Source organism: Malus domestica, chromosome 17 (genome assembly GCF_042453785.1).
Source record: "Malus domestica chromosome 17, GDT2T_hap1".
Taxonomy (NCBI): domain Eukaryota; kingdom Viridiplantae; phylum Streptophyta; class Magnoliopsida; order Rosales; family Rosaceae; genus Malus; species Malus domestica.
In genome coordinates this window covers 5434078-5453605 of record NC_091677.1, presented here as the reverse complement: position 1 = coordinate 5453605, position 19528 = coordinate 5434078, and the positions used below count along the sequence as shown (strand labels likewise).

The following is a 19528-nucleotide window of genomic DNA, read 5'->3' as shown; positions in this document are numbered from 1 at the left end:
AGTACGTTATCTCCCTATATTACGTTGTTTTTAACAATTGATTTCAAGTAGTTGTTTATCTACCTATATCGTAAGTTGTGGTTCATAGTCTACCTATAACACAAATTAATTGTACCCGATTTACCTTTATCATTAATTAATTATATTGTCTATCTACATCACAAGTTTACACAATGTTTTTGTTTAAATTTTGTTAAGCTTATCATATTTATTTAATACAAAATTTTAAAATGTTATTTTATTAGAAAGTAAGTAGCTTGAGGGTTAAGGCATGTAATATTCAAATTCTAAAATTCAAATTTATGGAATTTAAACATACGTTTACTTGTATTACAGGGGCAAGACGGACATAATACAAATAAAATAGAATTAGACTCATTCCGAAAACAACTTGAGCTTTTTGGACCCACTGCAAGAAAAAATGGCCTTAGGGCACAAAATTAAGGATGAAAATGAGGTGTTTGTGTTTGTTTAAACATCAATAGGGTGGAACAGTATTCATTCCGTAATGAGCACCATGTATTGTGCCAAATGTGAAGAAAAATAGATACAAACACATTATTGGGCACATAACCATGACTTTTGTGCCTTTAATATCAGCAATGAATTTTTTTTATTAATTTGCAATGACTCTATAAATATTATTGTACCCTGTAATTTAATATATTTAAAGTAAAAGTATATTTTTTGTGCTCTCTCTCTCTCCCCGTCATTTTCCCCAAATTTTTCTATTTCCCTCTCTCTTTTGCAGTCGGTGGTATCAACGGCGGACTTGGATTGTCTGCCCTCAAATTTTGGTGCCCTTTCCATGCTCTTTTGTTTTTGTGGTCACGGTTAAGCCACGTCAACATTTTATATTACTATTTCTTTTTGTTTTATTATTTTTATAAAAAATTAATATAAAATATTGACGTGTCTTAACCGTGACCACACAAAACAGGACGGCACGGCGAGGGCATCGAAATGGAAGTGCAGACAATCCAAGTCCATCAACGGCTGTGTGGGATTTGGTGAGGGGATGGGTTACGAGAGAGAGCCTTCGACTTGCGGAGAGGGAGGGAGAAAGAGATCTTGCGGCTTGCAGGATCACGATGATAGAAGAAGAAGCTCAGAGGTCTCATACGCCATTTCAGAGGAACCTTAAAAACCAGAGAAGGAGAAGAGGCTAAGAAATCGAAGCATTCAAATCATGAGCCGAGGAAGATGAAGCGGATACGATCGTCAGATCACGATTTGTTCTCCCTAAGGTTGCCTCTTCCAAGTCGGTATGTGATAATCTCCAATTTCTTCTGTGCGATTTCTCTTATTTGAATCTCGGATGGTTCCTCAGGAAGGGCAGATTTGTGGGTTTTTGGTTTTTAGGGTTTCATGTTTTGGAATTTTTTTTTTGGGTATAAATTTCGGGATTTTGGGGGTTTTTACAGTAGTGGTTTTTGGAAATTCAAATTCTTGCATTCACAAATCCATGTAAAACCCTTCAATTTTGTTTTGTTTTACCTTTTGAGGTATGATTTTATAGAAATTAACGTTTGGAATTAACTTTGGTAATCTTGATTTTGGTTTGGTTCAGCTAGGGTTTAGATGAGTCCACCTGCTATGGTGAAGATGGAAGATGCTAAATTTTGCTTGATGGAGGTAAATTTTGCTCAATTTTACTTATTTGTTATTGTGAAAAGTGTTGTCAGAAGTGTTGGCAGCTGCCAAAAGTTTCATGCCAACAGATGATCGTTTTAAGGTACATGTGTTGCCTTTTGTTTCCATCACTCCACTCTATGTCTGGTTTAAGTTTGATTTTGCATACCTTGCTTGTTTCTTTTGGCTTGTCCATTGCTAATTGACACTTTAACAGGTCGTTAAAGAAGATATGAAGCGAAGGTTAAAGAACACCAATATGAAGCCTCCGAGTCACTCATCATACTTAAGACTACAAGTTATCTGTCAAATTTTTTATGATGCAGATGAGAAGTTGCATGTTTTGGATGAATTGTCTATTTCTGATTTGAAGTCATTCATTCCCGAGCTTTGTTCCCAGGTACACTACACAAATGTACCTATATTTGTTATAGGTTATTGCTGTCAATTTGTGAAACTCAAGTTCTTAACATCATCCTCCAGCTGGGTATATTTTCATGAGAAATCCAGGCGGTTTAGGCCTCTTGACCTCATATTCTTTCACTTTGACATGTAATTTGATAAGAGCAGAGTAGTATGTTCTAGTGAGAGAATCGGAGAGTTTCCCAATAGTTAATTTTGACTTTTATTTAAAAATAAATTTTTATATTTGATTTTAGAATGATTCATTTGTTTATTTTTTGTCAAAGCTCTTAGAATAAGTTTAATTAAGGCATTTGCTTCAGCTTACCCTCCCCTTAATATGTGCAGCTATACATTGAATGCCTTTGCCATGGAAATTTGTTAAGAGGACAAAGCAATTACCCTGTCAAATATATTCAAATCGAATTGAGGCATAAAGAGTATGTTATTTGTCTTCCTCCTGGTGTTAACTTGATTAGAGATTCCAATGTGAAGAATAAGTCAGAAACGAACTCTGTGACTGAGGCAACTCAAAATGGAACATTTTCGTTTCGGTTTCCCTTTATGAAGGTGTACTGTCTTTGTTTGTACGTTGATATTCTTCCCTTGGTTGTGGTTTCATATTGCAGCTGTATTGTCAAGTTGAGCAAGAAACAGGGATTGAGTAAATCCGATTGAAAGCATTGATAGATCTTTTCGATGAAATTGTGGAGCCACCTTTCAATCAACTAAGGTGAATTTATTTGAGGCTGATACTTTTACTTACATACTGCCTAGCAAAAGAATCTGGGATCTAATAATAATGTTTTCAAATATATTTGAATATATGTTCATATAATTGTCTGCTATTTCTGGAAATAGGACGAAGGAGCAGCTTGGATATGTTGTTGAGTGTGGCCCACAGGTAACATACCGTGTATATGGTATTCTCTCAATTGATGCCAAAGTATTTGTTAAAATTCTTAGATTTAGGGTTTGGATAAATTCTTAGATTTAGTTCTTTACATTTGAAAGAGTGAGAATTATATTGTTGGGACTTTGGATTCTATTTTTTTGTCCTAATTTGTGTGAGGATTGCTTGCCATCCATATAAGAATGTTACTAAAGTGTCAGGCAAAAGTCTTTATGTTTCAATCATAAACAAGTGCATGTATACATGGCAGAATTACACCAATTAATCTGTGGAAGGAATGATATACAACAGCTCATGAGATACAGATAAAGAATCATAATTTGAAAATTTGGAAGCCACTACATACTCATTTCTTGTTGCTCTGTGTAAATTTTGAAGGGTCCGACACTGTGGCACTCAAGCAGCATTTTGGAAAGAAAATTTTGGAACTAGAAGATGAGAAAAGAAATGTGCAGGTTCACTTAAAACCTTAATATTTGATGTTCTTATTCTTGAGAGAACCGATATTCACTTAAAACCCTTATAATTTTAGTTTTATTTTAGTTGGGGATAGAACATGTAAAATTATAGTTGTTTTTATATATAATGGTTGTGAATATCTTTGTAAATTGTAATATTATAGATGCTTGTGGTTGTGGGCTGTTTTAATTTTATGAAAAAAATAATTTTTTGTTTAGCCTCAATCTCAATTTGTAGGTGATTTCGGTTTAAAAATTTTTGTTTTAAATAGTTGACATATTGGGCACAATAACAATAAAGGTGCTAACATGGGTGCAGCAGTCATCTGAAAATTTTGTCATAATTGGGCACAAAAGGACCTTTATTTGTGCCTACACTTTTCAGCACAGCATACCGTATTGTGCTCTTTGACAAATGGTGACGCCCATAAAGGGCACATACAATATTTTAGTTGCTACACTGTTGCTATTGGTCTATAGACACAATTGTTGGTGCTCTTTGGCCTTAAAGGGCACAGATAATTTATTGTGTGCAGTACCCATATTTCTTGTAGTGACCTGGATCAAAATGCCGATTTCTCTTCTTCTTCTTATCCTTCTTTCTTCCTTTCTAGATTTAGCTTTCCATCCGAACTAATTAATGAAATTAAGTCTACTCGGATATTAATTCTTCTGACTTAATTAATAACCAATTTAATTATAGCTAGATTGGAAATTACGTGTTTCAGTAAAACCTTCCAAATAAAACTATAACCTAACACATGGTGACACAACAAAATATGCCCAAGGGTATAGGTGGAATGATAGGTTTGGTTTTTTCAAAACATTAATTATTAAATTTGATGTGTTAGTAAAGTTCACATGTTAAAATCTGAATGGAGAAGATAAGTAGAGAAATGCAAGTGGAAAAGGCAGCTAACATTCATTTTCCAGTTCTGCCATCCACAACAACTAGCTCCGTCAAGATCATTTTCCTTAGCTTTTGTGTTAAGTGTAAGAAACAAATATTGGATTCAAATAATTTTCAACGAGTAATATGAGGGAAATCATCAATTTAAATCATATTTTATAAATCAAACGTAGTTGTTGATGATTATTTTATTATTTAAATGTTGATTAACATGCTTATTTTTTATTAGTGACACATATAATGATTTGAAAATTACTAGAAAAATTAGGCTACCTATCATTACTCATTCCCGAAATATATCTAGAGAGAAAGAGTTGCATGTGAAAAACAAATAACTTCTATAACAATCCATGACCAGGTGGCCAAGCAAAGTCAATAAAAAGAAAAGAAACAAAAAATCACTATCCCTATTCATGTACAACAAATGCCACATCTGTAAATTTGTTCTTGTTAAAAAGGGCATATTTGTAAATATATAGCTTAGATCATAAAGTTTCCTATCTTCTCATCAGCTCAACGTGTAGAACTATATATAAAGCTTATGTAGGCTTATAAAAACAAAACATAGTTCATTCATGTGGACATTTGCATTGAAAAAACCATAGAACCAGCAATGAGGCCTTCAGCTGGAAACCCCACCACTGCAGCTACTGGCCACTACGCCATATTCAGAAACAGGAATTCTCCGACTCCATACCTCTTCGGAGGCCTAGCAGTCATGTTGGGGCTCGTCGCGGTAGCGCTGCTGATTCTTGCTTGCTCCTTTCACAGACCCTCCACCAGTTCAAGAAGCAGAAGTAGTGATCAAGATCAGAAACCAACTAGACCAGTGGACACAGAGGCTGGAGATTATGAACCCAAAATTCTTGTCATAATGGCTGGAGAGAAAACACCAACATGCTTGGCAAACCCCATCTCATGTCCTACTAGTCTCTCTCATGCACCAATATGATCATCAAAACATAGTCGACTTTTGGTTTGGTTTTTGTAGTTTAATTCTATTTTCAGTCTACTACTAGAGGCATGTCGGATTTTGTGCGGATTTATGTAAATTGAAGAGAGCACTGCAGTTGACGTTTTACTGTATTGGTGGAAAACAATGATGCCTATGTACCATGGTGTGGGTTCAGTCCCCACGATCTTCCTTCCCCCCTAACAACTAACAATTTAACTCACTAACACTATCATTTATAAATTAAAAAGAGAGCATTATATTTGTTATACAATCCATTTTCTACCATTTTTTCTGTTTTATTGCGAGTGCTATATATGTGTCATGTTTTCTCCTTCTATTTTTAGGATAAATCTGAAAATGCGATTCAATTTATTAGACCTTAAATTTTATGGAAAACTAATGAAAAGGGCTTGAAAACTTTGAGTTTTAATGATAAGGACAAAATAAAGGGTAAAGTGAATAGTACCAGGATTGACTTTTTAGTGTAAAAATGTGGTTTTTCGTTAAAGTGAACAGTACCAGGTGCTTTTCGTTAAAGTTCCCTAAATTTTAGGACAATTTGCATGGCACCAAGGTTTGAAATTAAACTTTTAATTTGATCTGCTGTTTTTCTTCATTTTCTTTTTCTTGGTTTGGCAAATTTGTTGAGTGTGGTATAGTGATGATCTGATGATGTTGTGATATCTTAAAGGCAAGCAAACTAAAACTTTGGCATATCTTGGGAAGCAATTAAACTTGAAAGTTCAGCCTTCCATATACAGGTGGTGGCTAACCAACTCAAATTACCTCCAAATTATACCGGTTTAGCAACTATTCCAAAATTCACGTGGTCAATATGAGAAGAAATTGCACATTAATTAATGTTTACTATTCTTAAGCATATACGTTGGCCAATTATATGTGCTCCTCTTGTGAGAACGGATAACACTGTAATATTATAATTTTGATATATGTGTAGATTGCTAAAGAAGAATATCAAAATTTTTGTAGATTATCATGTGATACTAAAACACAATAACGTGATATAACCATTTAGATTTTAATTTAGAGGAGTTTGGAATATTTTTTCTTGATTAAGGCACCATTTGATATTGGTTTTTTTTTTTTTTTTCACTAAAAACTACTTTCAAAGTTAAGCAATAAAAAATTGTTTGGTAAAAATAAAATATTCTACTTATTTTAAAAGGAAATGGCATGTAGACAACAACTTTAAAAGCAGCATGTAGCTTGCTTTTAAAAGCTGCTTTGTTAAAAACTACAAAGCGGAGTTGAGCCTTTAATTAAAATTTTAATTCCTGTAATACCCTTATTAGTTTTTGAAAATGACATTGTTTACCCTTCTATATTCATTTTATTTCTTGGAGAACAAAGCAACCGTACCACCTACCACTACAAACACTAACGTTACACCACATTGTTACAACCACCACTATTGTTACAATCACACCACTACCACCACCATCGATGTTACCATCACAACCTTCACCACTACCATTGCCACTACTATTGTTGCCACCACCACTGCTGTCATTGGCGCCACCACCACCACCACTGTCATTGGCACCACCACCACCACCATCACTGTCATTGGCACCACCACCACCACCACCACCACCACCACCACTATCACCACCATAACCACAGTCGCCACCACAATCGCCACTACCGTTGGTGTCATCGCTGCCGCTGTCTCACCACCATTGTTACCTCTGCATCTCAATCACCACATCCCTTATTGGCACCACTAGCATACCCCTACCTTTGTCGATTCCATCACCACGGTCGCTGCCGCCACCACCACCACGGTCGCTGCCGCCACCACCACCACTATCCTCGCCAAGTTGTCATCGCCACCACTCACTACCATGTCCATTTTTGTTATTATATACAATTAATCACTTTTACATTAAAATTTATTGAACGCTTTCATACTACTTTTCATAATCACAACATTTTTACAAAAATGGTTTATCAAAAGCTTAGTTGCTCTATTTTACAACTGATTATTCTTAAAACACAACTGAAACAATTTTTTTTTCAAAACACAACAATCCCAAACTAATCCTAATGTAACTTTTTTTTCATATCAATAAACTCTCTCGTAGGGTCGCGGTTAAAGAATAAGTTTGATACAAACGCAAAAGACAAAGAGTAACTGATATTAACAGAGACGTGGCTTCTCGGATATATGGCAAATTAGTCCAAGAGGAACAGAATTTCCTTTTTCCACGTCATCAACTCCAGAGGGGAACATAGGAAATGATGAGTTCCGCTGGGTTTTTTATATTTGTAAATTTTATGAAGTTTCTTGTGAAAGTTGATAGAAATTTGACCAAATCTAGCAGATCTCGCTTTCTCTCAACCAGGGATTGCATTAAAGAAAAAACCTATGCTCAATGGGTATATAATATCAATCTTTTGATAGCCCGAAATTTTACCAACATCAGCACTATATACATGTACACTGAGGTGCAGCAATGGGTAGACATATCAAGTACATGTCATTTTTTTTTATCGAAATCGGTTGTCTTAAAAGGTTAGGTGAAGTTCATTTACACTCATTCAGACAACCGACTTTGATCAAAAAATGAAAGTTAGCTGAACCAAAGGTGTTTATGATTTTTCGTTAACAATTGCACTTAAGGTTTGAGCAGTTCAAGGTTACACATGATTGTGAGGGATAAATATGAAAGCATGAAAACTACTAACGTTTTGGTATTGGAGAAACACCTAAATATGGTATAAGCTACCATAATTTCTCTATAGCTCAATCCCTTGGCGTACGGTTAAACCCTAGAGTCTTTCCACCACCGTGGTTGCCCTAATTAATTACTAATTTTACACTATGTTAGTCTATTTACAGCATTAGTTTATAACTTAATCAATTAATATGGTGGAGCTTGTGGAGGTTTAGCAGAACACATGGATCACGTTGTTTTTATCCTAGAGAAGTGGCGTCTCGGAGATGTGTTTTAGTTACTGTTACTAATTAATGGACGACTCAGAAATTTAGATACATGCAATATTAACAGTAAATGGAGAAAAAAGGTGGTGGTTTTCTTATTAATAATCTTGGATATGGCTAATTAGTCAAAAGGGAAGTGCATTTGCACATCTTCTATAGTGGAAACTGAAAAGCATTGGCCATGCGAAATGCTAATTCCCACTAGCTAGGTTTTGTATTTGTTATGTTTTTCATTTTTTTTTCCAAATTCTCAAGGAGCTTTAAGTTAATAACTTGCTATAAGATGTCCACATTCATATACAGTGAAGATGACCACATTTATATATGGTTTTTGCATTGCAAGCGTAGTAAATAAGATGACCACATTCATATACAGTGAAGATGACCACATTCTTATATAGTTTTTGCATTGGAAGCGTGGTAAATCAATACTGGATGATCATGACGTGCACTACCTTATCTACTTAGGCTTTTTAGCTAAAATGGTTATTGAGATTTGCATAACTCATCATTTTGGTTCCTAAGATTTAAAATAGATAGAATTGGTCATTGAGTTTGTCTATAATCAATCATTTTGGTCATTTAGTGAAAAATCTCTATAAAATAAAAATAAAATAACAAAAATACCCTCAATTTTGGTCAAATCATTTTGGCATATTGTTTATTAAATTGAGGGTAATTTTGTTATTTTGATCCTTATTTAACATAATTTTTCACCCAAGGACCAAAATAATCGATGGTGGATAATTTCAGGGACCACTTCTATTGATTTCAAATCTTAGGAACCAAAATGAGGAGTTATGCAAATCTTATGGACCATTTTGGCTAAAAAGCCATTTACTTATTACAATCATACACGTATGAATGATTTTACTTTAAGCATATCATAAAACTATTACTTACTAAATATTCTTTTATTATATTGAAAAGTTTGGAACTATAAACCTAGTATACTCTTATCTATCATCTTATGTCTACCCTCATAACTATTGATTTCTCTATTCATTTTTTTACTCTTGGCAAAGAAAATATGTTGAAAAAAATTATTAACATCCGGTATTTGATTAGGCAAATACTGTGTGTCATTCTTTTACAATATTATACATGTGAATGAGATGAATCAAATAAAAAAGTGTACTATAGATAGCTTAAGTTGAAACAAAATGGGCGATTTTCTCTTCACACCCTCATCTGTATGCAGTTAATAATCATGTGGAAACAAATTTGTTGGGAGGTTGAAAAAGTTTTCAAAAAGACCGCACTCAGAAATTTAGGGGAAGACGTAAACATCTATAGCTGGCATGTCTATCTATACCTCATATTTTTCTATGGCCCCAACAACCTGATTAAGCTGCTTACCACATGTAATAAGCTAGTCCACACAATTTTGTTCATACATATAATTATTATCTTAATAGTTATACGCAATGGCACACTGCAAGAATTTTAAGGAAGTTTCGCCATCAATCTCTTAACTTTTTTTAATCATTATTGTGTATGAAATTTGAATTCATGACCATGTTCAATATTCCAACGAATAGGGTGTATGAGTTATACGTTCCGGCTTTGAAATTATCCATCTTCTAAATTATTATAAGAGTTTCGAGCTCATTTTCCTTCCCTAATAATAGTAAAAATTAAAAAAGAAAAATAGAATTCATGACCTTCTTCAACAAAGTAGAGATTAAATATGACTAGACTGTGAGAATGTAAAGACAAACTTCTTATAAATCCTTGTACGGTTTGATCTTCATTGATATGAGATTTTATCTTTACATTCTGACATAAACCACGACCTTTAATATACTATCGAATTTATGGGTGTAAGGTGGCATGAGGATCTCATTTGACAAACAAAGGAATTATTAAAGTGAGACTGAAGTCTATGCATATATGCTGGGGTTGAACGTGGAGTTAAGGATCTAATTTTCTTTTTCTTGCTCGTTTTGTTCGTTGGACGACAGCACATGGATGTGGCACTAGCCACAGTGTTGAACCGAGGGTGAAATGTTTTGGTGGGCTAGCTATTTCTATTCCAAATATTGGAGGGATCACTAAACAACTGTTACGTCAATTTTTGTAGGAGTTGAAAAAAAAAACAGTACGATATGCTGAGATTTCAACCGGTTGAGTAAAAGAGAGTATCACACATCAAAAAATTAACCATCAATATTTCCCTCTAAAAAGAGAGTAATAACTACATCATAAGTTTCTCAAATCAACAACTACATCAAGAAGTTTTTCAAACTAAATTACCTCTCAATCCAAAAATAACTCATACTGTGGGAGTCGATGCATCACTCACCCACCTCGCTTATTACTTAATAAAGACCAGTACTGTGGTATTTCATTCGTTAACGTACGCCTTAAGTTATTACTAAACTCTTCTTTAGAAATTGAACTATTAAGGTACTAAATAATAACTTTCATACAAGATCAATTTTAGCACTTTCCCAGATAGATTGGGATGGCTAGTTAAGAGCTTGTACGTGGATCACCAAGGACCACATAAAACAAATTAACTGCAGGCAGTTTGGACCACCTCAACCCCCAGTTATTTTGAGTTAAATCCTCGGAAATTCTTTGGATGTGTCCAATATAGCTAATTTACAGTTGAGAGAAGAATCTAGCCGCATGCATCAACGTACTTCATTTTTTTATTTTACAAACGATATGATAATGTATATTAAACTAGACTAGACCTTAGATTTAACGAATGTTTTTGACCAACTATTGGGAGTGAAATACATACGTGCTACGTAATTAATCCTATGCATATATCTGAAAGAGATCATACAAGTCTTGGTAAAAAATTCCCCAACATGTTATTTATATGATGGTGTTATATATCCACACTGTTATTTACCTTTCACATACTATCTAATAATTTTTGTCATTTTTATCTTTCACAAAATATCCTCCCAATTTCCAGTCATCGGATCAAATGACAGAAATTATTAGATAGGGTAGCACTACCCTATCTATATCCTTCATGTAAACAAGAACAGAGTAGCTACAATTGGGGCCATCTCTTATCTTCAAGACTTCTCACGATGACATTGGAATTACTACACAAGCAAGCTACCGCACATCTACACTAGGAGAAACTTTTCTAGGTTTCCCAAACACCAGCTCAAGAAAAACAGTTACAAAGTTTTCAGCTACTTCTGATGTTTAGCAAGTAAATGAGAAGAAAAAAAAACATGATTATCATTTATAAATTTGCAGAAGAAGGTAAGTATTCTGAGCTCCTCGAGCAATAGTTTAACTCCCTTCAAGATTCCTCGGTCGAGTGATTAAATTCCTTTAAGTCTGAAGAAAAAATAATTACTACTTTCTAAAATTATCCCCGTAAAATAATAATGCTGCATATGGGCACGCCTTGGTGGGTCTTGCAAAGGGTGAAGGGAGACAAAACTAATCAACAGATTAACTCTACTTCTTATATTTGTTGACATCATTTCTAGTAATACAGGAGTGTACTGATACTTGCGAATGACTTTGAGTTTTGATATTAATTAATTAACACTTAAAAAAACAATTCTAGAGAGACCACTTGTATCTATGTTCTGTGTTTGAAAATAAGGCTAAACCGACCCCTAATAAAACTAATGCCAATCACACAGATTTTCTTCTTCCAAATGATTGATGAGCCACAAAGAAAAAGAAACACACTTCAAAGCATATACTCTTTGGCCTTTTTAGCAATTTAGGCATAAACCAATTAACTACAGCAAATGTGATGATTTCTATTAGCAAGTGTCATGCACCTTTAACACCCAAATTACTCACACCAAGTCACTACTTTTGGCATCTGAGAAAACACAAGGAATATCTTCCTTCCTCTTACCAAAGGCCGCATAAGGGTATTATAGTAATTGACGACCCCATTACCAAACGCCACATGAATTTAACACTATAAATTGCTGAGCTACACCCCCCCATTTCTCCACCCTAAACAAAAAAACCAATTACAGAATAAGAAGAGAGAAAATGAGTCCTGCAACTGCAAGCGCCACATCAGCAACCACCAAAGCCCACCACCTATGGAGGTCTCCGTTGCCGTACCTCTTCGGCGGCTTAGGCTTAATGCTGCTGCTCATTTCTGTTGCATTGATCATCCTCGCGTGTTCGTACCTCAAACCCTCTTCGAGTGAAGATGAAGAGAAGCAAGCAAAGCCCGCGAGCACAGTTCTTGACGATGAGAGAAGGATTGCAATCGTCTTAATGGCCGGGGACGACAAACCAACGCACTTAGCTACAGAGGTGATCACACCAACAACGCACTACTGTACTTGCTCTTCTGAGACCGATCAGAAAGTTTGAGGGGATCATCCTTTGAAATAATTTTCGTCTTTTAAGATAGAAAATAGGGAATATATATATATATATATTAGGGTTTTTTGACATTAGTCTTTGAAAAACATAAAAATTTAAAATAAAATCTGGTGTTAGATTACATATTTAAAACTTTGAAGTATACTTTTATTAAAATTTATATTCTATTCTAGTTAGTTAATGTGTATTTTATTTATAATTGGAAGAACTAAAAGTAAATCAAAACTTTAATGTGGAGAAATTAGAGAAAAATGAAATCTAATTATGTCTTAGTATGGATGGTACTGAGGGTTCAATCGTCCACGTTCAATATTATCTAGTCAGGTGGAAACCTAATTACATCATCTTGTGCGTTCCAACTGAAACATTGATTATGAATCTATGATACCACTTTTTGAGTAATTTATATTGCGCCAATATTATTTCTCAACTTAATTATCATTCAGAAATTCAAATATTGGTAGATTTTATCTTTCTAAGGGATGGGTGAAATTAAAAAAACACATAGTATAAAAATGGATATATATAGTCACTTATTTGATATGGGATAAGTGTATTAGACTCACAATTCCTATCAATATTTGATCATCTATCCGTCTAATTCATAACTTTTCAGGTACTGAATTACTTTTTTGTGGTAAAATACTTTTATACTCATGTTTCAGTAAACTCAAATAAACTCATAAATCACAAACTAAAAGAATGATTACATAGGAAAAATCATAAACTAAAATACTCTAATATCATGTTTTAATAAATTCAAAGACCCAAAAATCAGAACAAGTTCAAGTTCTGTTTCATGTAAGTAGGCGAACCCTATAAAATTTCAGGGGCACACCCAATTCATTGTACTTGGACGGAAAGTGGAGTAAAATTATGAAGTATAGAAGTTATTGATCAACTTGAGCATTCTTTTATAAATAATGCTAAGGAGATTAAATTTGGAGATTAAATTTTGGAAACGGTAAATCGCCAAATGGTTCCTGAGATTTGCATTACTCATCACTTTGGTCCCTGAGATTTCAAATCGATAAAAGTAGTTTATGAGATTGTCCACCATCCATCATTTTGGTCATTCCGTTAAAAACTCCGTTAAGTGTCTCGGAGCTCTTGACCGGAAGTTTGAGCAATTTTCAAAACTTCGTAACTCAATCGTTTCGTAACCAAATTTGACCCATAATATATCAAAATGAAGATAGGAAAGTGTATAATAAGATTATACCTATTTCAAAGCCCAATGGTTGCCGGAGATTGCCGGAAAATAGCCTCAAAGTTGACTGGTCCGAGTGAAAACTTGAAAACTCGCCAGAAACTGTGTAAACTTTAAACGTTCATAACTTCTTCAATACTCAACTAAATCGAGTGATTCAAAAACGAAAATCATACTTCTCGAAGAGACGAAGAAAATGGTATCTTTTTGTCACAGCTAAAGCACCGTGGTTTGGTAGGAAAACGGCTCGAAAGTGGCTAACTCGAGACCAAGATAGCCACTTTCAAGTCGTTTGCCAGCCAAACCACGGCGAGTTAGCCATCAAACAAGGTACCATTCTCTTTGTCTTATCGAGAAGTATGATTTTAATTTTTGAATCACTTTATTTTGTTGAGTATTGCAGAAGTTATGAACGTTTAAAGTTTACCCAGTTTCCGGTGAGTTTTCAAGTTTTCACTCGGACCAGTCAACTTTGAGGCTATTTTCTGGCAATCTCTGACAACCATTGGGCTTTGAAATAGGTATAATCTTATTCTACACTTTCCTATCTTCATTTTGATATATTATGGGTCGAATTTGGTTAAGAAACGATTGAGTTATGAAACTTTGAAAATTGCCCAAACTTCCGGCCAAGAGCTCTGACTTAATGGAGTTTTTAACGGAATGACCAAAATGATGGATGGTGTACAATCTCAGAGACCACTTTTATCGATTTGGAATCTCAAGGACCAAAGTGATGAGTTATGCAAATCTCATGGACAATTTTGGCGATTTACCCTTTTGGAAATTAAAGGACATGGATGTTGATGGTTTATTATTTAAGCGTTGATAGACGTGCTCATTTCTATTGGTGACACATCATTTAGTTTACAATTTTAATCTTTAAATTTAGTCTCATTAGTATTACTCTTCTTTTATTAGAGAAACGAAAGGAACTAAAGACTCAAAAAGAGAGAGCCAATCAGATATCTAATTGGGATGATCCTATTGAAAATCCAACAACGCCATTAGAGTTTTCCCTTCTTGTTGTTTTCAAACAGTATTTCGATAGCCAGGCACCGCCGGCTATGAGCCTATGAGGAGAGCTTCTTGTATACGGGAGCCGGAGTGGAATGAGTGAGAGAGAGTGTGGAACTATCCGAGAAGTGGTGAGGCTCAATAGCAGGAGAAATTTTTTGGAGTACCTGGTACCCCAGCTGAGTTAATGTTCTCACCATATAAACACCTAACACGTAGCCTATATTAGACACCTAGCAATCTTTTTTGACACGTTGCAAACAATCTTTCCATTTAATTCTAAATTTCAGAAAATAAATTTATAAAAAAAAAGTTAACTAAAAAACCAATACGAATTCCCGTCGGAGTCTCCGACCTTCGTCCCACTTAGGGATGGGCAAAATACGCGAGGTTACACACTTATTTAAACTTCACAGTTACTGTTATGGGTAACCGTTTAGATAAATAAAAGGTTATGGGTATAACCATTTATCCGTGAAATTTAAATGGGTTGTTATAAGTATTAGCTGTGATTATAAACGGGTAACCGTTTACCCATTTATTTTATATATGTAAAATTTGGTGAGGAAGGGGAATTGGGGAAGGCTCTCGTGTGGGGAACATTTTTCCTACTCGGTTTAAACTTTGGTGTACGTAACTCCCTACCTACTGTGCTGCCATGTGTCCCATAAGATACCCAAAGTTAACCATCAATAATTAATAATCTAAATTATCTATTAGTAAAATTATTTTTCTTATGCCAACGACAGTTAGCTCAGTTAACCATTGTTTGTACCATATTCACCAATCCCGAAACTATTGAGCACCGGTCAACGTTATACCGTAAAAAATCCACAAGAGTTTCCCTCCAACCAGGAGGCCAATTACAGCTCGACACGTGTCGACATCAGAGGCCAATCATAGCGCGACACGTTTCAACATCAGAGACCAATCACAGCACGACACGTGTCAAAGTCAGAACAAAGCTAGAGAGCTCATTAAAGGAGAGCTTGAACCTATGTACTTGTGTAAAACCTTCACAATTAATGAGAACTCCTCTACTCCGTGGACGTAGCCAATCTGGTTGAACCATGTACATCTTGTGTTTGATTCCCTGTCTCTGTCCATTTACATACTTATCCACACTAGTGACTGGAGCAGTCTAGCGAATGTCACAAACTTGACACTTTCTATTGTACCAAAGTCCTCACTGATTTTGTGCATTAACATTTGGCGTCGTCTGTGGGAAACGCACTTATTCCTACTCTGTTCAGCTTTGTCAAGCTGGTTTCCACCATTCTTACACTCTCTTTTGACCAGGCATCCCTCTCCAACATGGGGAGCAAAAGGAAGCCATAGCACACAGAACGACACCCCCTTCGCGCCTAGTATGAGGCTGCGAAAGAAGGAACGAAAGAAGCTCGTTCTTCAAGCCAAAGTCGATGAGCTAGACGCTCAGAACGACAAGATAGCAATAAAGAATGAGATCATTCAGGAACAATATGAGAAGCTATTCGAGACGTTCCAGGAAACTAAGCATACTCAAACACGTGAGCTTGTTACCCCTGTGGACATCAACCATCATCATGGTGCCCCCTAACACGAAGGATCACCTTCCTTCGACATGGGTATCCTTGATGAGGAGTAAGCTAATCATCAAAACATTGATCAACATGAGACTTCTCTCAACCCAGCTGTTTCGACCCAAAGTAGGAGAAGTGAGGGAAGGCACATTCTTGCATACAGAATGGAAAGATCAAACGCCATTTACCGTGACTGTCGAGACTTCCTAAGACAGCGTCGAGAAAATTCTATCCACATAGGCTCAAGGGTCAAAGACCCAAGAGTCATCGAAGGCATCAGTCCTCTACCATAACGTAGGCTAACACCTAATCCAAGAAATGAACCACATGCCTTGGAGGGACAAGAAAGTGAAGGAGACTCGGGGGACTTCCAAACGGCACGTCTTGAAAGCCAGTACGGTGAATCTAAGAAAAAGCCACATGACTTTGACCAAACTTCCATACTTCCAAGGGATGAGGAAAACTTGCGAATGAGAGTTCTAATGATGCCTGACTGTTACAACCACCCCCCAATTATTCGTATGATATGTTGTTTTACCCCAAATTGCCATGTGGCAGCACCCTAACTAACCTCTATTTTCTCTCTTTCGGTCCCCCACCCCGTGACCTCTCTTTCCTTATCTCTCTTTCTCTGCACTTCTATCTCTTTCTCTTGAAACCCTCTCATCTATCTCTTTCTCTTTCCCGTGAACACACACACACACTCATAACTATATCACCTGTGAGGAAGGCATCATCACCATCAACCTCGTCTTCCTCTCCCTTTCTCTCTCAGTGCAGCTGGGACTGTGGAACCCAGGAACTCTCATGTAAGTTCCCTTGATTTTTCCGGTTAGGTAAGCTTCGGATTACCTCAAATTCATCTTGGTTGTTGCGTGGTTGAGATAGTAAGCTTTAAATCGTCATTTTTACAAGGTTTTTTAAGGAAATCAACTCGGGTGTGCCAAACCCATCTCCGATGAGCCTGTGGCTGTCGAGGGGAATTCCGGTCACCTTCGACCGTTCTACGGTGAACCAAAGGTAGTAAACTTCTCCTCTCACCTTGTGCTTTTGTTTGGTACCTAGATCGGAGTCTAGGACCCTCGTTTTCAGTCGGTCGGAGCTGTAGAAGCTCCGGTGTTCATTCCCGACGAGATCAGGCCTTTCAGGCCGTGTAGAAGAACCCAAGGCTTTGGGCCTTTACCCAAGCCCAAACCGTTTAAAAACCCAACCCAAAACCCTTTTTAAATTTTATTGTTTTATTTCCTTAAAACCCAAATACAATCGGGCCAGGCTTAAAAGCCCAGCCTAATTGTGAAACCTTTTGAAGCAGGCTTTCAGGCCGTAAGGAAGTTGGGCCTTTGAGCCCGTGTAACTTGAATCCAACCTAGGAAAAGAGACAGGCCTTTGGGCCATGTAAGATCAGGGTCTTTGGCCCGTTTACCTAAAAATCCTAAACCCTTGGGCCTTAAGATCAAACCCAAAAACCTAAGCCCTAAACCCGGTCCAACCCTAAGCTCAGACCCAATTGACTCTGACCGTTGACTCAGTCAACGATCAACGTTGACTTTGACTGGTCAATGATCAACGTTGACTTTTAGGGTTGACTTTTCGGGATTTCGTCTAGGATCTCTCCTAGACTAATTTCGACGTCCTGGACCCGTTTATGAAGTCCGTTTTCCCAAATTCAATCGTTTAAGTAGAGTTTGACTAAATGTAACCTTTATGTGATTAGGGGCAATTATAGTGGCGTTTTTGTCTTCACTAGCATCACGGCTTTTCGACGGCGAAGTACTGTGAGTTGACCCCTTCTAAAATTACATGATTTTATAGTTCAATTGCATAAATGAATAGCATGCCTTACGAGTTTATAATTTGATTTTATGTTAAGCATGTTTATTGAAATTGTTGATTTTCGTCTCGTGTTTTTGGTGAGGAATTAATTGTTGGCCTATATTGAGCTATATTTTAATATATATATATATATATATATATATATATATATATATAGTATTTTCTATAAAAACCATGAACTGGTAGACTATCTGATGAATGACAATAGGATGCTAGAACATGTTTTCGAAACCCTTATTTATAGTATAAACGATAGATGACTTTATACTATGAAGTGGTTATTTTTTAGAGGCATAACTATTTGTGCGTACCTAGTAGACACTATGCCGCCTGGGGTGAGGATCTGGTGTTGGCAGTTAAGCCGGAAGAAATAATCCATAGCGAAAGGCTGAGGGACACAGAGACAGGCATTGGGCCGGGATGAAGTTATCTCTGACTACGGGCACAGAGACTTAGGTACAGACATTGTGCCAGAAGTATTATTATTCAGTGATCTACTAGCAATACACTGCGCTTACGAGATGATCTACGAGACGATACACACGATTATTTATATGATGTTTTTCCGTGTTATACCTGTTGAGATGTTTTATGGCATGCTAGAGTTTTAGAAAACCTATTACTTATTATGCTAGTAGTTTTCATTATATATAAACCTGGGGGTTAGTATGTTCATAACTGTTTTCGTATTATGTATATATATATATATGAACTTGGTCTACTTACCCTTGGTTTGCGTCCCCTTTCAGGATTTAGAATTGAGGCATAAGATCCCGACGTCAACGCTGTCGCATTGGCATATTCGAGTCCTCTCGGTGTAGGACCTACATCCTCTTATTTATTCAATTTTAGATTAATTCTTTTAGAGCTCTAGTTAATTGTATGCTCTGAACACGTTCCTAAATTAGTAATTCATGGTATTTTAAATTCATAACCCTTATTTATTTCTTATTCTTAGCTTTTGTATCAATTAATGGCTTTCGTCACCCTCGAGTGTCGGCCAACACGTGTCTATCCTAGTATTCGGAGAATATCAGGGTCAAGGTGTGTCACTGACTCCACTCAGAACCCTCTTATCATGCATCTCCTCGAAGAGGTAAACAGGCTAAAGGCCGAGTGTCATGCCCAAATCCCTGGCTGGGATCAACCAAGGCTCGGCCCTCTGACAAAGAGAATCCATGGCACCCATCTACAAGAAGAAACGAAACAGAAGCTTGGCTTACAATCTCATACTATGAGGGAATATCTGATTAAGCATATATACCTCTTTGAATCTACCATGGCATACCAAAGACACAATGATGAGGACCAATGTCTCATATTCTCATCAACT

The 19528-nt window shown here is 36.2% G+C and overlaps 2 protein-coding genes across 11 annotated transcripts; both read left to right on the top strand.

Annotated features, from left to right (window-relative positions):
* The first annotated feature begins 752 nt into the window (after positions 1-752).
* On the top strand, positions 753-5396 carry LOC103424634 (nardilysin-like). 10 transcript variants are annotated; one of them, XM_070817164.1, is made up of 8 exons: positions 753-797; positions 941-1265; positions 1571-1735; positions 1850-2032; positions 2383-2474; positions 2664-2767; positions 2896-2938; positions 3326-3623. In XM_070817164.1, the coding sequence occupies exons 3-6, from the start codon at positions 1712-1714 to the stop codon at positions 2710-2712; spliced, it is 348 nt and encodes a 115-aa protein (XP_070673265.1). In that variant the 5' UTR covers positions 753-797; positions 941-1265; positions 1571-1711; the 3' UTR covers positions 2713-2767; positions 2896-2938; positions 3326-3623. The 10 variants fall into 10 exon arrangements, 8 of the variants coding, with proteins under 8 accessions (XP_070673265.1, XP_070673262.1, XP_070673263.1 ...); XM_070817161.1 differs by lacking the exon at positions 753-797 and having other exon boundaries at positions 1571-1635; positions 3326-5396; XM_070817162.1 differs by lacking the exon at positions 753-797 and having other exon boundaries at positions 1575-1635.
* Positions 5397-12228: 6832 nt separating this feature from the next.
* On the top strand, positions 12229-12561 carry LOC103417087 (protein GLUTAMINE DUMPER 2-like). The gene has a single exon (XM_008355292.4). The coding sequence runs from the start codon at positions 12229-12231 to the stop codon at positions 12559-12561; it is 333 nt and encodes a 110-aa protein (XP_008353514.1).
* Positions 12562-19528: the final 6967 nt, after the last annotated feature.